Raw genomic sequence first — 20,338 nt, 5'->3', positions numbered from 1 at the left:
GGCAGGAAACAAACGCCTTGTTCAGAACCAAGCATGAACCCGTGATCAGTCTTCAGTAGGAAGATCACTGAAGACCATTTCCCAAATTGGAGGTTTTCAAACAGACTTCATTTCAGTGATGTTATAATTGGGAGAGTGGCAGTTTCATTCTGTCTTCAATAATTTAGAGTGTACTTAAACCAGTGATGGAAAAAAAAAATTTTTTTTAAAGATGATGCTACTGAGGGGCACCTGGGTGGCTCAACCGGTTGAGCGTCTGACTTCGGTTGAGGTCATGATCTCATGTGTGGTGAATTCAACCTCCGCGTCGGGCTCTGTGCTGACAGCTCAGAGCCTGGAGCCTGCTTCGGATTCTGTCTCCCTCTCTCTCTGCCCCTCCCCCGCCCCTGCATGCGAGAGCGAACTCTCTCTCTCTCAAAAATAAATAAACATTAAAAAAAATTTTTTTTAAAGATTAAACTATTCAGTTTGTGCGAGTGCTGTTGTTTTATTATCTGGTAAATATGAGAATACACGCGCAATCTGTGTGTCTGTCATTTATCTGAGCTTCTTTGTCCTCACGTTCTTGAAATAAATGCCAATAAAGTCAAAGGGAGAATGCTCAGAAGGGCGCTGGAGACGGACGGATACCATGCTCCTGTGGTCCAGGAGAGAGCGTGCACGTGACAGTGTGCCTGTACAGCTGCCTGGTGCTGTGGCCATCAGCCCGAGTCCGGGGGCACCCAGCATCCCTGGTCTCTGGTCTCTGCGTTCGGGCTGCTGCGTGACCTTCATCGTTCCTACCATAGGCCCTCAGGCTCAGCAGTGGGACCTGTGCTCACCTTTTTGTCTCCCAAAGAATGAATTTGCAGCTCTGGGCTCTGCCTGGCCGACAGGAGAGCAGAATAGAACAGCGTATACAGGGGGTTGGGGTGGTGATTTCTCCCCAGGAACACCCATGTGAGATTCCCAGCCCACCGCAGGCTCCCAAGGGGAGGGGAGATTTTGCTCTCGATTTATTACAGAGGAAGGCAAGTCACACTGTCTTGCAAGCCACTGACTTCAGACCTTCTGACGATGCCTGGACCCCATGGAGGCCATGAGACTATGGGTGTCATCCAGGCCCAAGAATGCTATGGGGTCACCATGCCCCACCCCCTACTCAGGCTCTGCTTCCTTCGGCTCCTGACCAGACAGGAAAGCAAGACAAAGACAGGCTCCAGTGCTGCCGGCAATCAGCTGATCTGATCTTTCCCTCCAGCACTGCAAGAGCGCCTGGGGGGGGAGGTGGCTCAAGCGTCGGGAGCTTCAGAACCACACATGGGGACGAGGCACACGCAAACTCAAGAGCAGTGGGCTGACAGAAGAGTAGGGAAAGTTCATATTGCCTCCAACTACAAGAAACTGCCCCATATCACGCTTTGGTTTACTATTAAAGAACAGTCTATTAATAACACATTTTCCTTCAACCACGGATCTGAGGCCAGATTTTTTTCATAGGCTTCATTCTCACTAATTTTTTTTCCCCTGAGAAAGTGTCACTTATTTGTTTGTTGTGGCTGTTTACACTTTTTCTTGGTGCACGAATGTACATGGGGGACGGTGGAGAGAGAGAGGGAGAGAGAAAATCCCAAGCAGGCTCCATGGTGTCAGCACAGAGCCCAACTCGGGGCTTGATCTCATGATTACGAGATTATGACCTGAGCTGAAATCAAGAGTCGGACACTTAACCAACTGAGCCACCCAGGAGCCCTTGTTTTTTTTTTAAGCAAACATTGTTAGATATTTGTGCTACAATATCACTGTATGTTTTCACCAGGTCACGAAAATCAAATGTAATTTTTCAGGATCCAGTTAATATCCTAGAGCCCTTGTCTTTTCGGTTGTTTTTTCACTTTGATTTTATTTTACATCTTTTATGCTTTTATTTCACTTTTGTTTTACATTATTTTGTCATTTTCCATTATATCTTAGGGAACTTCTAAAATTAAGGGGTTTATTTCGCAAAAAAAATTTTTTTTAATGTTTATTCGTTTTTGAGAGAGAGAGAGACAGAGCGTGAGTGTGGGAGGGTCAGAGAGAGAGGAAGACACAGAATCCGAAGCAGGCTCCAGGCTCCGAGCTGTCAGCACCGAGCCCTATGCAGGCTCGAACCCACGAGCTGTGAGATCATGACCTGAGCCAAAGTCGGATGCTTAACCGACTGAGCCCTCCACGCACCCCAATAGGGGTCTTTCTTTCCTTAAGTGAGATTATTACTTTCACTAATTTTTTTTACTTGGGTAGAGTTGCAGCACAATACTGTTTCTCAAAATGTTATGTTAATATGTAATGGGTGGATCATTTCAGATGAATTGCTCTTTTTTTAATTTCTGAGTTTTAATTTCTAACATGGTAACTGTGAATCTGCACAATCTACATTAACAGAAAGTTTATGAAACCAAAAAGTTGGAAAGAATTTCCCAAAAGCCCGGTACGGCGGTGCAGCCACAGGACACAGAAGCACAGCTCCCAGAGGCTGTAAGTGTGTCAGCTTCAACACTGCTGACGACGCACGTCCTGTCTGCAGGAAAGCAGTTTTGGTGGCTCGAGGGTTTTTTCTCTGTACTTTTGCAGTGAACATGCGACACGTATAACCAGAAAAAACATTGACGTGATACAATAATGCCTACCTTGTTTTCCTCATGGTGGACATTATGAAGATCAGAAACGTTTTAAAATGCCCTGAAAAATCATAACTTACCCTATGTGCATAGTCTTACTACCACGGAAGTTCTCCCAGGGCAGGGGCTAGGCTTTCAAGTCAACACCATTCTCTAGAGTGAGGCACACACACACACAGTAAGCACTTGCTGAACTCATGCTGAATATACAAATAAATGCATGAATGTCTTTTTTTTTTAATGTTTTTATTTATTTTTGAGACAGAGAGAGACAGAGCATGAGCAGGGGAGGGGCAGAGAAAGAGGGAGACACGGATTCCGAAGCAGGCTCCAGGCTCCGAACTGTCAACACAGAGCCCGACACGGGGCTCGAACTCACGAACCGCGAGATCGTGACCTGAGCCAAAGTCAGATGCTCAACTGACTGAGCCCCCCAGGCGCCCCTAAATGCATGAATGTCTTAAAGTTAATTATACTGGGGCACCTGGCGGGCTCAGTCGGTGGAGCACGTGACTCTTAATCTCAGGGTTGTGAGTCTAAGCCCTACGTTGGGTGTAGAAATACTTAAAAACAGATAAACCCTTAAAAAAATAAAGCTATGAATTATATGTCTGCAACTTCTGGTTGCGGCTGAATTGTGTCCCTCCCCAAAATATGTTGACATCTCAACTCCCAGTAACTCAGAGCGTGACCTTACTTGGAAATAGCGTTGTTGCAGGCGTCGCTAGTTAAAACGAGGCCATATTGTATTAGGCTGGACCCCGAATCCAACGTCTCGTGTCCCATAGAGACACGCACAAAGGGGAGACGGCCATGTGGCCACAGAGACTGGCATGACACATGTACAAGCCAAGGGATGCCAAAGATTTTGAGTGTTCAGCAGAACACCAGCTCTGGTTCCCGATCCCAGGGGAGAGCAAAGCTCATCACAGCACCAGCCACTCCGGTAAAAGTCCAAACACTTCTGCCCCTGCATCCTGGCATCGGAGTTGCCAAGGAAACCATGAAGCAGCCGGGCGCCGAGAGCAGTTTACTCATGCGAGGAAGAGAGGAAGAGAGGAAGAGATGGTGGGGTCTACTTGGGTGGCTGGTCCCCACAGCCCCACCCCTCCTGTGCCGCAGGGGGAAGGCCCCACCCCCTGAGAGCCGGGGGCCCGCCTGACGGTGCAGGCACGAGCAGGACTGAGCTCGAGGTGGGGAAGTGTGTCCCGCACAAGTTCTGTGGGCTTCTTATTTGTTGGAAAGAAGGTTCCAGGCCCAAAGCCCATTCTTTTTTTCCTTTTTTTGTAAGTTTTTAAGTATTATTTCTGAGAGACAAAGAGAGACAGATGGTGAGTGGGGGAGGGGCAGAGAGAGAGGGAGACCCAGAATCCGAAGCAGGCTCCAGGCTCTGAGCTGTCAGCACAGAGCCCGACACGGGGCTCGAACTCACAGACCGTGAGATCGTGACCTGAGCCGAAGTCCCACGCTTAACCGACCAAGCTGCCCAGGCGCCCCTGAAGCCCATTCTTAAGTGGTGCTGCTTGGGACTGAAAGGCTGCCTTTCCCAACAGCCAGAGCTAGGAGAGGCCAGGAGGCTTCTCTGGCCCAGGTTTCAGAGGAAGCACGGCCTTGTGACCCCTTGATTTTCGGCTTCTGGCCTCAGAACTGTGAGCAAATACATTTCTGATGTTCTCAGCCCCAGTTTGTGGTACTTGTCACCGCAGACCTAGAAAACTAATATCAATGTTGAAGAGCGAAACTTCTTCAGCGAAGAGAGAGACGGCCGTGGTCGGTGCTCGCTTCTTCCGCCCCCACCTGCACGCGGCCACAGCTGAGCTCACCCGAGGGGAAGCCTGCGAGAGGCTGCAGGAAGGCCCTGCCTGGGACAGACATCTCTCTGTGCCGCCATCTGGCCTGTTTTGCTAGACGCCGTATTTTGGGGCGGGGGCCCGCTGCAGCCCCCAGACTCTGAGTGAACACCAGCTGTGTCCACAACACACGGGTTGCTCAAGACAGGACGCCTGAGGCGGGTATAAAATACGCCCGTAGATCCTTTGACACACTTCCTCTCCACAGGTGGAGCCTGACTCCCCTCCAGTGCGGGCTCTTCTTGGTGATGTGCTGCTTCTTTTTTTTTTTTTTTTTTAATGTTTATTTTTGAGAGACAGAGAGAGTGTGGGTGAGCAGACAAGGGGTAGAGAGAGGGAGACACAGAATCCGAAGCAGGCTCCAGGCTCTGAGCGGTCAGCACAGAGCCGGAAGCGAGGCTCAAACTCATGAACCGTGAGATCACGACCTGAGCCAAAGTGGGACGCCCAACCGACTGAGCCACCCAGGCACCCCGGTGACGCGCTTCTGACAAAGGGCGCGTGTGTGCTCCACCCAGGATCGGTTCACGCAGCTCAGGCGGCTCGCCCCGAGGGGACCAGCCCTGGGAGAGTTCATGGGGAGAGGACCTGAGGCAGAATCTGCGTGAGCGGGCCGACTTGGGGATCCTCCGGCCCTGTCCAGCCTGCAGGTGACCAGGGCCTTGGCCGATGTCCCAACCACGACCTCAGGAGAGACCCTGAGCCGGACGGCCCAGCTCCTGAGACCCTGATTTATGGACGCTGTGAGATGAGGGGTGTTGTTTCAAGCCACCACTTGGGGTAACTTGTTCCACAGCAGTAGATAACTAATAGAGGACTGGCTCCCCAGAAGGGCTCCTGCCTTTCCTTTTCTTTGTTGGGGAAAGCGTGATCTGTCCGTGAAGGATTCTTCCATGCTGTGACTGTTGCAGATGCCATCTGCCCCTCGCTGCCTGATTAGGGCCCCCCTAAGAGTTGAGAAGCCCTGGTCTGTGACCAGCCTGGTCCTCTGGGAACGCCAGGCTCCGTGGCGTGCGTGTGTCTATGTAACCAGAATACAGCCGTGCGGAGCTTATGCCTCATGAAAATATTCTCAACACGCTCCCTTTCTCTCCCATTGTCCCCAGGCTTCTGATGGCTCTATTTCTCGTGGAGCTGTGTGTCCAGAGTCTGCCTTTCCCACCTGTCCCCGGGCAGGGGAAGGCGAGGATATGGTTCCCACTGTGTCAGCCTGGGGAAGTCGCTAGGACTGCCTCAGGGGAGGGCCAGGAGTGTGGGGGAGAGGTGACGGGGTCTCCCTGGGTCCTGGGGAGCAGGCACCTACTCAGGGCCTGGACCTGAGGCCCACGTGTGGGCCTGAGCAGACGCTGCATGGACACCCACCAAACATGCCTCCTCCCTAGCGGAGGGGTCCCTGCTGGGCACCCCAAATGGCTACGTGGGTCCCATGGAACAGGCCGACGACCAGTCGAAGTCCAATGTCTTCTCGTTCTCCTTTTGCCGCTCAAGGAACCCGTTTTCTGTCTGTGAGCGATCAGCTGCGCAGTGGGGTCCACAGAGCCGTGGGGTACATCCCTGGGAGGCTAGGACCCACCCACACCTGAGTGAGACCCACAGGACGGTGCAATGAGCAAGACAAGCCTCAGACCTCAGGCCCCCATGTGCCCCCCATCGCAGCAGCCGTTGGCCCCCGAGCCCGAGCTGCCAGGACAGTCCCGCTGCAGCCACAAGTCCTGCCCCCTCCCTCACACTGCCACTGTCACCTGGGGCTCCAGAGAGGAAAATGGACTGGTGTGTCATTTCCACACTCACCTCTTAAAGCCCCAAGGTCGTTAGAACTGTCGGTAATTGTGATTCAAACAAGCTTGATAAGGGGCTTTAGTCGGAGCTCTACACTAAGCATTCAGGCACTCACGAGGAGTGGCCCTGAAGCCCGTGTGACCCCACAGATGCAGGATGCACAGGGCACAGTTCAACCGCTTCTCAAACACACGAGTTTTTCTGTCTGTAATCATTCATTTGATTTAATTTAAAGTTCACTTTCACTACGTGGATGACGTCGGCACAGCCACACTGGGCTTCCAGCTATGCGAGAGCTGCCCCGGCTCACAGATCCAGCCTTCCCTTCTCTTTCCGCTTCCCCTTCCGAGTCCCACAAAAGCCACATGTGGGTTCCAATCCTAGCTTGCCGCTCCCTCGGAGGCCGTGTGGGTGGGGATTAGGAGAGTGGGTGTGGGTCCCTACTTCCTCCTAAGTCTATGGCAGGGAACCTGTGTCTACTGTGCGCTCTGGCTCGGCCCTAGGAGACCACCAGCAGTGCCCCCGTAGATTTCTGTGGGACGGATACGGGGCCACTGGGCGCTGGACCCACCTGGTTTCTGAGGTGCCGGCTCTGGGTCCTGCAAGAACCTGCAGTCTGTCCCCTCATGCTGGCCAGCAAGAGGATGGTCAACAGGGACCCTGCCCTCGGTGCTCAGCTGCGGGATGGGGCTGCTATGGAGAAGGGCAGGATGCCACAGTGACACAAAGACTGGACACCACCCGTGTCCAGCAGATGAAGGCCTCACAGGCCAGCGCTGGGGCATCTGGAGATTGCACCCCCGGCTGAGGGAGGGGAAGGAACCCAGTCCAGGAAGGTCTTGGCAGGAGAGGCCTAGGGCCACGTCTCCAACCTGCAGGTTGCCCAGAGGGGGGCACTGGTCAAGAACGTCAAGGTTCGGGGCGCCTGGGTGGCTCAGTCGGTTGGGTGGCCGACTTCGGCTCAGGTCATGATCTCGCGGTCTGTGAGTTCGAGCCCTGCATCAGGCTCTGTGCTGACAGCTCAGAGCCTGGAGCCTGTTTCAGATTCTGTGTCTCCCTCTCTCTGGCCCTCCCCTGTTCATGCTCTGTCTCTCTCTGTCTCAAAAATAAATAAACGTTAAAAAAAAAAAAAGTCAAGGTTGGAGTAGGCAGGAAGGCGGTTTGGGAACCCTGTCCCCCAGCATCTGAATCTGCAGGCAGCTGGGCCCCTACTCCCTTTGCTGTCTGTTCGCTGAGGGGCACTCGTGGCTGCCACTCACTCACGCCTAGCCACACCTGTCCGGAGGCAAGCCTGAAAGGCCCATGGCCAGGAGCATCATGGGAGCGTCTTTCTACCAGAGTGAGGGCATGCGAAGGGGCCAAGACTCAAAAGAGCTCCGAGGACGGGGTTCCCCAAGGGTCTGTGAAGTCCAGGGGGAGAAGAGCAGTGATGATGGAGGAGGGCTTTCCCCACATGGGTACTGGGCCAGAAGCTCTAGGAGGGCACTCCTGGGAGCAGGGGCCAGCAAGCGGCGCCCACAACCCTCTAGACCATGGCGGCTCGCTCCTGGGTCCCTGGTGGAGAATGCCCACTCCCTGGGAGACTCAGGCCAGGCCATATCCCTCCCCACTCCCACTTCAGCCACAGGCAATGGCTGTGGCCTCCCAGGTCAGCCCAAATTGCCCCCTGAAGACCAGGTGGTCTCAGAGGACCCCTCTGCGACCACAGTAAAAGGCTGCCAACCGTACCCACCAATTCCAAAACATTCCACTGCACAGACGGCTTCCTCGGCTGGCCGCAGTGACAGAATGCCCTGCCCCGAGGTCCTTCTTTCTTCCTCCGTCCCCTCCCACGCGCTCAGGCCCTCTCCCACCGAAGACGGCACAGGTGGTGTGCCTTTGCCTATCGGCGGGGAGCTGGCTCAGAGGATGTGCCCCAAGTGACAAGGTGCTCACAGGACAACCCAGCATAAGGACCCACATGTTCCTGCTACCACCACTGGATTTATTGAGGCTGCCACCACGTCTGCTAAGAGGGCCACCAAGAGGGGACCCAGCCACTGCCCGGCCTGGTGCCTGAACTGAGGGACTGTGCCATGTTCTGGTGGCTCCTTGAGGGAGAGCCTGTGGAGAGTGACAGGCCACAAGGACTGGACAGCTCAGAGCGGAAAGAGAAGCATGAGCTAGGAGTGCAGGGTGGGGAGGGGGCAGGAACCAAAGTTGCATCTAGACAAAGTGGGACAAGACGAAACCAGAACCCGCGTGTGTAGACGTCTCCTCTCAGGATCCAGGCGCCTCTGGTCCGCAGCCCCTTAGCCGGACATCTCCTCTCGCTGCTCCTTGTTCCTGCGCACTTCAGCTGCGTGCAGCTCCTGTGAGGACAGGTGGAGGTGGGCGGGGCCCTGCGCCGCGGGGGGCGAGAGGGGGGCCCGCCCCTCCCCCACACCCAGTTTTCAGGGACCCTCCCAAGTGCGGGAGAAGCGACCAACGAGGGCACCTTAGCGACCAGGACTGAGGGTCAACAGAGAGCAGGAGGAGGTGCGCGTCATCCTCTGAAAGTGTGGCCCGAGTGCGGGGACTGGCCCTCAGTGCGACTGGGGTTGCGCCCAAACCACAGAGGGGGAGTTGGAACTCAGGTAACTTCCTTGGGATTGCGGACTCCACGGTGTCCCCTGGCACCAACCTGGTTCCACCCTGTGGTCTGAAGCAGAGGCCACTCCCGGGGGCTCCGGCCAGGGCAGGGCCTCGCCTCACTCTGGGCTGTCTCCTAGCTGGACAGGGAGCAGCCGGGGCGCGAGAGCGCTGGTGGTGCGGTGGGCAGGGGCCAACCGAAGGAAGGGGCTCGTGGGTGCTTCCCCGGCCCCTCCCCTCTTCTGGTTCAAACCCGGGATACGCGTCCTTCCGGGCACTTCCAAAACAATGACCACCCGTTTATTATTGCGGTTATCGGCCCTGTCCCACCGGGACTGGACAATTGGCCTTGGCTGTGGCACTGCGGGAGGCGCCCAATAAATGCAGGCGGAGCCCGCCTCTCGCGGCCCGGGATCCACCCCGCCCCGGCACCGCCCCCTACGTGGAGCCCCGCCCCTCCCTGCTTTGGCACGCCCCCTCCCGGTCCCGGTCGCGTTCCCGGCTCAAGCCCCGCCCCGGCGCGCACCTTCTCGCGCAGCCGCTCGCGCAGCGCCGCCAGGTGCGCCTCGCGGATCTCCTTGCTGAGCTCCATCTTGTAGTTGAGCTTCTCCTCCGCCAGACGACTGAAGTTGTTGTTCTCCTCCAGCGCCTTGTGCAGCACCTCGCGCTCGTGCTCGCGCCGCTCGGCCAGCTGCTTTAGCACCTGCGCCTCCTGCGTCTGTGCGGACGGGCGGGGGCGCGCGCGTGGGCGGTGGCCGCCCGCTCCGCCCCGCCCCCAGCCTGGCCCCCCCCACCCCCCCCCCCCGGCGCGCGGTCTCGCCCTGCCCAGTGCCCTCATTGCCCTGCCCTGCTGCCCACTGGACGCGCTCCCTCCAGGAGCCCGGATCTACACTGTCCTGCCGTCGGCGAGGGTGTCCACGTGGTCCCGCTTTGCCTGGGACTTCCTGGGCTTTAGCATCGCAAGGTCCGCGTGCCCGCAGAACCCTCGGCCCCAGACACACCGGAAGCTGCTGACCCTTTCTGTGAGTCCTCAGCTCCCAGAGCTGCCCCTCCCACGAGGCTGAGTGCGCCCACGCAGTAAGAGAGGCTCTGTCCCGCTCGCTGCCGCCTCCAGAGGTCCTGATGCACTCAGGGAATGTTGGAGGAGCAGAGCAAGTTCAAAGCTTAAGGGCTGTCACTGAGCCTTCACCGTCTCCTCTAAAAAGTAGGTGCGTGATGCGCACCAGGTTCTGAATTCCCTAAGGTGCGGAGAGCTGTGCACGGGCCCCCAGGGCTGGGGAGAAGGGACTGGTTGGGGCAAGGAGCCCGGGACTCCTGGCTCTACACTGTCTGTCCTTATTTGGGGGAGGGGCTGCTTGGTGAGGGTCAGAGACCCAAGGATGATCACCCACACTTCCTTCCTTCTGGGCCCACCCACGTGCCAGTCACTACTAGCTAACCCTAGGAGGCTTGGGTCCCCAGGTTTCACTGGGACGTGCTACAAGGGATCCAGAGCCACTGCCCCTGCCCAAGGGGCAGCCCTCAGCACTGCACTCCTGAGGGTACCCCTGTTGTGTGTGTTTCAGTCTCCATGGGGCTGGTGTGAGGGGGAGGGGTGGGGAGGGAGGCTGGGGCCCCCTGAGCTCCCAGCGGGTCTGGGCTTGCAGCCCCCGACACATGGCAGCCCCTTTGTTCTCACTTCTCTGCCCCGGAGAAAGGTGCTAGTCTAGCCTCGTGTCCCAGGACTCCTCCTGGCTGTGGCCAAGGACATCCCCTCCAACAGCATCTGCTTCCTATCTGTCTCCGGCTGGCTGCCATTGGGGATGCCTTATCCTCCCTGTCCCATTCTGATCTCCCCAGAGGCGATCCAGGGAACCATGAGACCCTCTCCACCCCAAGCTAATAGCCAAGCAGCAGCTTGGAGTACCCTGTGCCTGGAGGGCTCTGTCTGTGCCCATCCAGGCCTCCTGGCCACCTTCCTCAGGACCTGGAGGCAGGGGTGGGCTCCTCACCTTCCTCCGTTCCTCAGCTGCCTCCAGCCGCTTCTGCAGCCCCTCCAGGGAGGTGTCCTTCCTCTTGGGGGGAGAGGAGAGCACTGGGCTCTCAGGGGACAGGTCAGAAGGGGACTTGAGGATGACCTCGAAGCTCTGGCCAGAGGCCCTCTTGTCCAGCTGCTTCACCTCCATGTCTGTAAGATCAGACGGGGACTTCAGGATGCTGAGGGGGCCTGTTCCCAGCACACATCCAAGTCAAGGGCTGGGGGAGGGAGCACGGCTGCTCACGTGGGACTCCCAGGCCTGAGCCCCCAGGACCACCGCCCCCATCAGAGCTTCCCTCTCCAGAAGCCAACTAGGGGAGCGTGTGGGGGAGGGGGTTTGGAGAGGCCACGGGGCCAGGGAACAAGGTAAGGAGGAGGCAGGCACTGGTCAAGCAGGACCTGTCAGTGGCCCGGGGCACACTCACCCCCATACTGGTAGATGGTGTTGGGGTGCGGCTGTGAGTAGAAACAGGAGCAGATGAGCGACAGCACTGACAACTCCTTCATCTTCTCCTTGTAGGCTGTGGGCATGAGGCCAGCATGAGAGGGCGCCACGACCTCACCTCCTGGCGGCCCCCTCGTCCTCTCCCGGCATTCTTCCCATGCTGTGTCTCTCGGGAAGTCTGTTTATCTCGCTCTCTTTTCTGTTCCCTCGCCTCTCTACGTCTCTCCTCTCCTCTTCCCTCCTCTCCCCACCCCTCCCAGAAGTTGACGGTCTTTCCCTGGCACCCCTCCCTGTGTCCTGCATTGTTCTCCCTGCTCCAGGCTCCTTGTGCTCCCCTCCCTCCTCTTCTCTCTCTTGGCATTTCTGTTTGTCTCTGTTCATCCTTCTGTCTCCCTCACTCTCTGTCACTCTCTGTCTGTATCTTTCCACATCTCCATGACTCTGTCACTGTATTTTCCCAACTCACCCTCCCTGTACTTCCCCCTCTTTACTTCCTCCCCTTTCCCTCTCACAGATACTAACCGCCACATCAGATGTGGTGCTTCTGCAGGCAGCACTTTCTTGGGCTGTCCACTTGGGTGAAGCCCTCAGAATTCCTCTTATGCACCCCCCCACACTTACCCTGACAGCATTGCAGCCCCCCCCCCCCCATCCCCCAAAACCTGGCTCTGAACAGGCCCAGGCTTTCTGTTCTTCTAGGGCCAGAGGGTAGGGAGCTGTCCGTTCAGCACCAACACCTGCCCTCTAGCTTTGCAGAGCAAGTGCCCACAGCCAGTGTCCCCAGTGCCCAACTAGAAAAGGAGGCCATGAGCCCTGTCAGAAGATGGAGGAGCCCACTGTCAGAGCGGGAATGAATGAGCTATTTGTGGTGCATTTGTGACAAGCCAGACCCCAAAGTAGACACGTTGGTCAGGTGTCTCACTAGTGTTTAACCATCTTCAGGTTCAAGACTGTCCCCCTGCTCAACCGAGATGATACTGGACCCAAGGGGTGAGGGTGACTTGTGCAAAGCTCCTCAAGTACAGTTCAGGTGGTCTGTGTTCTTTCCACAACTCCAGCATGTCACAAAGACCAGGAGGCTCAGAGACCCATGCCCCCGCCTCCCTGGCTAGAGAAGCTGGGACAGGTCTCCAGAGAGATGCTCCAGAGAGGGAACATGGCTTCTGTGAAGGAAAAGCTACCTACAGGGCTCTTCCCAGGGGCAGACACCAATTTGGACAAGGGTTGAGGTAGACAAGAAAATTCTTGATCAAATTTCACACGAGACAATGTCTTTAAGTTGAGTTAATGTGAAATTGGGGAAAGTGCTGGTGTAGAAACAGGAAACAGGACAGAAATCATCAGCCCTTGTCTGAGGGAATAGCTCACAGTGAGCAGGGTTTTCTCACAATCATTTCTCTGCAGAGAATGATGTTATTTGATCTAAATGTCCTGATGATCCAGACTCCTCTGGAGAGAGCCCGAGAGACCTTAAAGGGAGCACAATGAATCCTGGGCTGGCAGCAGGGAGAGCCTTTAAGGGGCTTGGAGGGGAAGCAGGGCAAAGACATATCTTGGTGAGTGGGCCAGACGGGGGCAGGCTTCCAAGGGAATTTCGGCCTGAGTTGCCAATTTTATTTTTTCACAAGCAGAATCTATTTGTGCATTTTTGTGCTGTGAAAAGTTAATTTTAAAAAGAAGGCAGAGGGTACATCACAATACATGTGCTGGGGAGTTAGAGAGTGTAAGAGCAGGCAAAGCAGCCCTTCAGAAGCAGCAGACCAGGAGGCATTTGGGCATTTGGAAAGGCTGGGGAAGTCACCAGCCCTGTGCTCAGAGGCAAGGTCAGGACGGGACCAAGAGGGTATCTGGGTCAAAGGGACACACTTGGGTCCTGGGAGAGGCCAGGAAGGAAAGGGCTCAGTCTAACCCTGCCACCACCAGCCTCCCTGGCAAGAGACAGTGCTTCCCCTACCTCCCAGGGAGTCCTTCTGCACCACATGTGAAACCTGCAAATGGGTCTACCATACAGGCAGGAGCTTGGGGCCTCGCCGCTGCTCCAGCTCCTCTCTGCCTTGAGGCTGAGGTTTTCCTGGGAGAAGGAGCTGCACATTTATTACAGAGGAAGAACAAGTTCACAGACAAATGTCACCTCAGCATGAAGGGAGGCTGGCGGCAGTTCAGGGAGCAGGATGGGGAGGTTTGGCAGGTGTGAGCACCGCATTGTTAGGATAGAGGGGAGAGGGATGGTAGGGCTGAGACTGAGTCAGAGCTCTCTGAGGTCACAGCTCAGCCCAGGGGACCAGTGCCAACTGGAAAGTGAGGGACTCTGTCCTACAGCTGTAAATAGGGGTGCAGCTCAGTGTCTGATGGTCATGGAGATTCCCTGGGCTGGTTTCTCCCAGGCTGATGGCCCAGGGGGAGCTTCCTTCCCTGAGTAGCCAAGTGGGAAGGGGCACCCCCCAGAAGGGGGCTTTGGGAGTGAGGCTTGCTGTGTGGTTTGGCTACAAGTTGGAGGGGACTGGACAGCAAGTGAGGAAATTGGCAAATTTGCAGAGAGTGAGCCAGGAAAAGCCCACACATGGGGCCGGAGAGCAGGGCTGGGCCCAGCGGCTCCGAACACAGGAGGTTACACCTGTGTCCTCAGAGCTGGAGGGCTTAAAGACCATGTCTCATTGCAGAGGGAAGAGGTTGAGGGCCAGACCCATCTAGGCACCTCTCCATACACAGAGCTCAAGTCAGGAAACACCTCTACGGCTTGGAGGCATGCCCTTTCTCCCCCTCACCAGGACCCTTCTCTTCCCCATCACTGACTTCAAGGAGTCATTAAAAAACAAATCTCTGCTGTGAACTGGATTGCTTTCATCTCCCCCCTCCTCTTCATTGTATTAAATGTTAAATATGCAAATATGCACATTGGCCTTTTGGATGCTTAGATCCAGGTGAGCAAGAGTTAGAAGGCACCACCTCAGCCTACAGTGGCATGGTAACAATAATGACACCACTCATAAGGTGGGCGCGTGACATCCATGCGCATGACCCTCAAGACCAGCCAGCCCAGGTAGATACGCTTGTCAGGCTCATTTCTACTGAGGGGAAAAAAGAGACTCAGAAAGCAAGGGGCCCAGCCAGAGTCACACAGCATGCCAGGATGGGAGCCTGGTCATGAGTCCCAGCCTCTGACTGTACTTTTCTGCTTGGAGCCTCATGGTGATGGTGATAGGTGGTGTCTAGTCAGAACTGGGAGGGCAGGGGGCCCACAGATGCCTGCTCACCCCTAGAAGGGTCCTGGAGGCTGCTAATTGCTTCTTCACAGATGAAACTCATTGCCATCCAGGCTGCCCCTCTCACTAGCCAGAGTCATATGCAATGTGCTGGGAGCCCAGCATGGCAGGAATTGCCAGCAGAATTCACCTTTCTCTGAGCAGGAAACTCTGCAAAATGTGGCTGCAACAGTCACACTGCCCAGCACAGACTGGGCACGCACCTCTTGTCAGGCAGCAGGCCGAGCACTGTTCCTGCAATATCTTGCTGTCTCTCAGAACAAGCCCAGGGGAGGTGCTGTCACTGCCATCCCCATCCACATGCAGCCCTGAGAGTTTAGGTAGCATGTGCAAGGCCTCCCAGCTCAACAGAGTTGCATAAGGAGACAGATATGAGCAGGAGTCTACAAAAGTGTGTGAAGAGCTGAGCATCTGGGAAGGACATCAAGAGATGGCCACCTGTCTGCTAAAGCTATGTTCACTCTCTAGAGAATAAGGTTAGCTAGGGTGCCCATCTCCGGGATGGAGGGGAGGGTAGGGAGGGCCACCTGTCCCCAGGTGAGTCTCAACAATATAGCCCATCAGCAGGCACTCAGCTTTTCGGTCAACAGAGGAAGAGAAAGCTAAGGTCAATCTTGTAGTGACTATGAGATCATAGCAGACAATGACTCTAGTCACCAAGGCCAAATGAAGCCCACCAGCAAGCTGGGACAGACAGGCCACTGAGGCCTGGGAGATCAGCTCCAATCAGAGAGGTCTCTTAACAGAGAAGCCATAGCTGGGGTTCACTTAAACTGATTTTGGTCACAATTACTGGTGCGCTCCCATAGCCACTCCTGGGCCAAACTCCTATCAAACTTTTATGAAGATGAGCACAGGTAGGTACACGTGTGGGCTGTGCTCTACCTAGGGCAGCACCAATGGTGAAACAGGAAAGGCCCAGCCCCATGTGACTCTGGCCAGGGGACGTTCTCCAGCTGGCATGCAGCACATCCATGAGGCAGTGGCTGTGCTGGACAAAACGGATGGTGAAAAGGTAACTTGGGCACCCAGAAAAATCCTGGGGCTAAGCGTGGGTCAGCAGGGCCCCAACAAGGCACTGCTGGTATCGGGGCTGTGAGGTCAGTGTCGGGCCGACCTCTGAGAGGCATCAGTGGTGCCGTTTTGGCTATTTCCCTTCACCACCTAATCTACCTGCTTATCTGTCAGACAGATGGCAGGAATGAGGCCTACTGAGGGCTTTTACTAAAGGGGGTTCTTACTGAAGGGGGTGAGTGAGAGAAAAGGCTGAGAGCATCGCCCACGAGTGGTTGCTCTGTCTCCCACTCAGGCACAGATCCTGAGCAAGGGCCTGAAGCCTGAAGCCCCACCTCAGTGTAGGACTGGGGTAACACTCTGGCCATGAGAAGGACAGACTGCCCTCAGTTCCTGGAGGGGGAGGTCTCATTCTGCCCAGAGCGGATCCCAATATCTCTAAGGATGTCAACAAGAGAGAGCAGGGGGCGGATGAAGACCAGATGGACGGACCCAGTGCAGGAGGGGTGTGGTCAGTGACACACATGTTCCCCTCCTGGACAAGTGCAGAAGTCACCTGGGGCCTGGAGCCCAGGAGGCCTAAGAGGCTGGGCAGGGCTGGGCACATGTGAGTGGGTGGAGCTCTGCTAAAGCTGTGTTCACTCTCTAGAGAATAAGGTTAGCTAGGGTGCCCGTGTCCGGGATGGAGGGGAGGGAAGGGAGGGTTGGGAGTGTGGTTCCGGATGGAGTGGGGAACGGGGTGGAGGTTGGGGAGGGGGTGCTGCCCTGCTGTCCTTCCACATGGAGTGCAAAGATGAAGCTGGTTTTGGGGCTCAGAGCATTCCTGGGGACAGCAAGCCCAACGTCCTCACATCCAGGGTCACCTGCAGCTCTCCTGCGTCCAGTAACTGCCCCGTGTCCACCTCTCTGCCAGAGCTCCCCTCCTGGAAGGCCCCGAGGGAGGAGGGTCGCAGTCTTGGTGGGGGGGGGGGAGAGGGGGCGGGGGGGGGGGGACCGTGGATCCGCAGCTTGGGAGGCGGGGCGGTCGGGGAGGGAGGGGCAGACCCCTCCTTGCTGGAAGGGCTTGGAAACTGCAGCAGCCCCTCCCCCCATGCGAACCCTGCTGCGCAAAGGGCGGTGGCTTTTTTCGACCAGAACGGGTGGCACCTTGTCGCAGAGAGCGGTCCCCAAGCCCGCAGCAGCGAGGGGAGGGGGCGGTGACGCTCGACGGGGGCGCGGCTCCCCGCTCGCTCCCCAGTCCTTCCGCAGCGTCCCTCCAGCCCCCAGGGCGCTCCTTTGGCGCAGGGAGGGCCCGGGCCCGCCAGCCCTGAGCTAGGGCTCCCGCAAAGAGTCCTACCCTCCCAGTCCCCAGCCTCGCGAAGGCGAGGTCCGACCAGGATCTGCGGGAGCCGGGCGCCTCAGGGGACGCTGTCCGCACCTCTCCAGCGCGTCCACCCAGGGGCACCGGCCCGCGTCAGGCCCGGGAGCCACTCTGCCACAGTCACGCCTGGCCTGACACGGCGGACACGGAAGGGGCAATGAGCCTCCGAACCTGACGTTCTCACCCTGGGTGCTCCCTTGGGCGCCGCCCCTGCCCAACGGCCCACGCACGCCGCACCAGCGCCATAATCCTTGCCCTTGGGGCACCAGGTCGTCCCAACCCGTTGGCCTGAACTCTGGCTCATGCGGGTTCGGCCCGGCCGCGCCCCGCGCTCTGAGCGCGGGGTCTGAGATGTGGAAACAGGAGTCCGCCAACAGACCCAGCTTTGGGCGAGGCCAGACAATGGCCTCAGCTCAGACCCGCCGCCGCCCCAGGAAGCCCGCGTGCCGGGCGCCTACCGGACAAGGTGCTGGCCATGGTGCTGGCGGCGGCGGAGGCTGCGGAGGCCGAGGAGGCGCGGGCGGCGGCTGGAGCTGCAGTCGGCAAATGCTGCAGTGCTGGGGAGGGGAGAGAGCGAGGGAGGACGGGAGGCGGGCGCAGAGAGGGAGGGAGGCAGCGAGGGAGAGAGAGAGAGAGGGACGGAGAGAGAGCGCGCTCGAGAGAGGGAGGGAGAGAGAGAGAGAGAGAGCGAGCGCGCTTGAGCCCTGGCTGGCTGTGGCAGGGGCAGCCGTCAGAGAGAGAGAGGAGTGAAGACAGGGGAGGATGGGAGGGGAGAGACCCGCCTGGGACGAAGGGTGGAGTATTGCAGCCAGATGCCCATCCTCCCACTGCTTACCTCTTGGATCCACTGCTGCCCAACGTGGCTTTGGCTTTGTGCAGGCTTGGGGGGTTGGTGGAGACATTCCCCGTTCCCCAGGGTGGGCGTGGCAGGAGGGGACAGACCCCAACAGCGGGGGGGGGGGGGGGGGCGGGGATTGGAGAGCTCTTCACCTGAGCCTGGGAGGTGCCTTCTGTGTGCCCAGGGCTGTGCTGAGGGGAAAGTTTGTCATAGACAGTGGGGGTGGGGATTGGTCCGGAAGGCCTCCAAGGAGCATCCCAGAGGATGAGCTGATTCTGAGGCAGAAAAGAGGGCAAATGGGGATGGTGAGGCCTAGAACAAGGGCTTTGAAGGAAGACAGATGCGTTCCAACCCCAGCTCTGACACCCACTAACTTGGTGACTGGGGCAAGTTTCTGACTTCCTGTGCCTCCATTTCTCAAATGTAAGATAAAACAATAATGGCAGTCTCCAGATGATGGAGGAGAAGAGGGTACACCCTTGGTGAGTGCGTGGGGGTCATGCCTCCCCTCCTCCTCTGGGCTTAGGGTTCTGGTCGGTACCCCAAAGGGAGAGCCTGGCAGAGATGGTGGGTCCTTTCTTGAAGTGACCATCTCTCCTCCCTTTGGGGCTGGGAAGTCAGAGAGATGGAGAGTCATTCCCATTTTAGGGACAGAGCCACCGAGGCCTGGAGAAGTGCTTGCTCCACAAGCAGCTAAGTCCAGGAATAAAACTGTGGGAAATATCAGGAGCCCGCACAGCGGTCAGGTAGACACACACAGCTAAGTACAGGAATAAAACTGGGGAATCTCAGGAGCCTGCACAGGGGTGAGGTAGGCTCAGAAAGGGAACTGACAGGAACAAACCTAAGGGTCAGAGTCAGCCTGGAGCAGGCCCAGCAAGCATGTATACAAAACACACCTTGAGATACACACACAGCGAGTGTGTTAACATCTGTCTTGTGTTCCACATAGTGTCTGACCCACATGGGTATCTCACAAAGCCCGTAACAGCAGGCTCAATTCAAATTTGTTGACTTGATCAAGACCTCTGTGCCTGCTGGGCGGGGCAGGCTATGGCCATCCTTCAGCCTTGGTGTCCATTCCCTCCCATCTTTCGTGGCTAAGTTCAGTACACGGAATTTGTAGGTTATAATTTGTAGGAGGCCTGGCAGTCCCCATGTGTGGTTTGTGACCAGGCAGCTCATGCATCAACTCAGGGTCTCAGGGTCCTCAGCTCCAGTCCTGCCCAGGGGGCTCGAGTCTCTGGGCCCTGCCCTACCTTCCTTGGACTTCTGGAAGCACCAACACCTCTGCTTTTAGAAGACAGGGGTGTGTGGACCTGAAGAGGAGGACTCCTGGCTCTGAGACTTGCTAGCTGCTGGCTTTGGGCAATCTGCTAACCACCTAGCATGTTCTTTGTGAAGTGCGGATAATAAAAGAACTTATCTCAGAGGCCGTTAGGAAGACAAACATGTCAATGCCTGCGTGGATGGTAGTGAAATCTGTTTGGAGTGAGTACTCAGCAAGTGTGTGGCCAGGTCTCTTCATCTTCTCCAATCTCTAGCTGAGAGTCTAAGACAAACACTGCACACCCCCTCACAGGTGGGACAGGTCGGGGGTGGGGGGTGGATGCCAGTGGTCCACGTGCTTCTCTAAGCACGATGTCTCACACATCTAGGCATTAAACAGAGCCCATGAGAAGCTCTGATGTCAGCGTTGCCAGCTGGCTGGTGCCTTTTGGGACAGGCTGGGGTCATCTACAAATACCTACAGCCTACAGAGCTGTGCAGACCCCTTGGTCCCACTGCTGACTGCCAGCCGGTGCTAGGTGCTGGGGAGTCAGGGGGGTCTACCCTCACCAGTCGGGGGGACATTGGCTAGAAAGTCGGCCGAGGGTCTCCAGGCCCGAGCAGCCCTTGGGGAGAAAAGGGGAGGAGGGGTCACAGCTAACCAATCCGAAGGTTTGTGCAATTGTCTGGACCATCCAGGTGGCTCAGCCCAGGGAGGAGTAATGGAATGCAGGCTCTTGTGGGGAAAGCATCGAGGGAGGAGACGGCTGGAACCCTAGGTTTCTGCCTGCGGGCGATGGAGGTGCCGTTCCCCAGGCTCAGGGTCGACGGCGGGGGCAGGGTGGGGCCTGGAACCGAGCGCGCGGACCCCTCCGCAGCGGAACTGTTTCCGCGGGAGCGACGCGCAGCGGACCGGAATTAGGGACGGAAGTGCAGCGCGTTCAGTGACGATTGCGCGCCTCAGCCCGCCAAGTCCGAACCGGCTGTCGGCGGAGGAGACGCGGTGTCGGTGCCTCGGTAAACTGGGGTAAATTCCTGGGGACCCCGGGTCGTGCAAGGCTCCCCGCGGACACAAGTTGGGCCGTGAGTCGCACAGACCCTGGAACAGATACTTTTACCCGAGCGGCGCCTCCCGAAACTGCAGCTCCCGGCAGGCCCCGCGCCACTTTGCGCCCGCGCGTCGGCCATTCTGCCGCGCGGCCTTCTGGGGCCGGTAGTTTTCCTGTTCTCGTGGCCTGAGCCCCGCGCCGC

General features: G+C 57.1%; 2 protein-coding genes and 1 long non-coding RNA gene across 13 annotated transcripts in view; 2 read left to right on the top strand and 1 right to left on the bottom strand.

Moving 5' to 3' along the window:
* Positions 1-8,211: 8,211 nt before the first annotated feature.
* STMN3 (stathmin 3) lies at positions 8,212-20,285 on the bottom strand. 7 transcript variants are annotated; one of them, XM_042930408.1, is made up of 7 exons: positions 20,206-20,285; positions 17,971-18,093; positions 17,439-17,537; positions 11,324-11,419; positions 10,873-11,048; positions 9,408-9,599; positions 8,212-8,622 (listed from the first exon to the last, which is right to left on the bottom strand). In XM_042930408.1, the coding sequence occupies exons 3-7, from the start codon at positions 17,455-17,457 to the stop codon at positions 8,563-8,565; spliced, it is 543 nt and encodes a 180-aa protein (XP_042786342.1). In that variant the 5' UTR covers positions 17,458-17,537; positions 17,971-18,093; positions 20,206-20,285; the 3' UTR covers positions 8,212-8,562. The 7 variants fall into 7 exon arrangements, with proteins under 7 accessions (XP_042786342.1, XP_042786343.1, XP_042786344.1 ...); XM_042930409.1 differs by lacking the exon at positions 20,206-20,285 and adding an exon at positions 19,750-19,809; XM_042930410.1 differs by lacking the exon at positions 20,206-20,285 and adding an exon at positions 18,718-19,476.
* LOC122215304 lies at positions 8,691-14,442 on the top strand. Of its 3 annotated transcripts, none has more exons than XR_006200321.1 (3): positions 8,691-8,886; positions 12,748-12,899; positions 14,004-14,442. It is a non-coding gene; the product is annotated as an uncharacterized LOC122215304 (long non-coding RNA). The 3 variants fall into 3 exon arrangements; XR_006200319.1 differs by lacking the exon at positions 8,691-8,886 and adding an exon at positions 9,733-9,903; XR_006200320.1 differs by lacking the exon at positions 8,691-8,886 and adding an exon at positions 9,940-10,089.
* RTEL1 (regulator of telomere elongation helicase 1) overlaps positions 15,196-20,338 on the top strand; it is a 36,975-nt gene continuing 31,832 nt past the window's right edge. Inside the window, exon 1 of one of the 3 annotated variants that reach the window (XM_042930392.1) lies at positions 15,196-15,463. The gene's annotated coding sequence lies outside the window, so the exon portion shown is untranslated. Of the gene's footprint in view, positions 15,464-20,020; positions 20,115-20,338 lie in introns of those variants that run through there. The other 2 variants (XM_042930393.1, XM_042930391.1) reach the window with 2 other exon arrangements.

The sequence above is a fragment of the Panthera leo genome, chromosome A3, assembly GCF_018350215.1.
Source record: "Panthera leo isolate Ple1 chromosome A3, P.leo_Ple1_pat1.1, whole genome shotgun sequence".
In the NCBI taxonomy this organism is placed as follows: domain Eukaryota; kingdom Metazoa; phylum Chordata; class Mammalia; order Carnivora; family Felidae; genus Panthera; species Panthera leo.
This window is presented reverse-complemented; position numbering and strand designations above follow the sequence as displayed.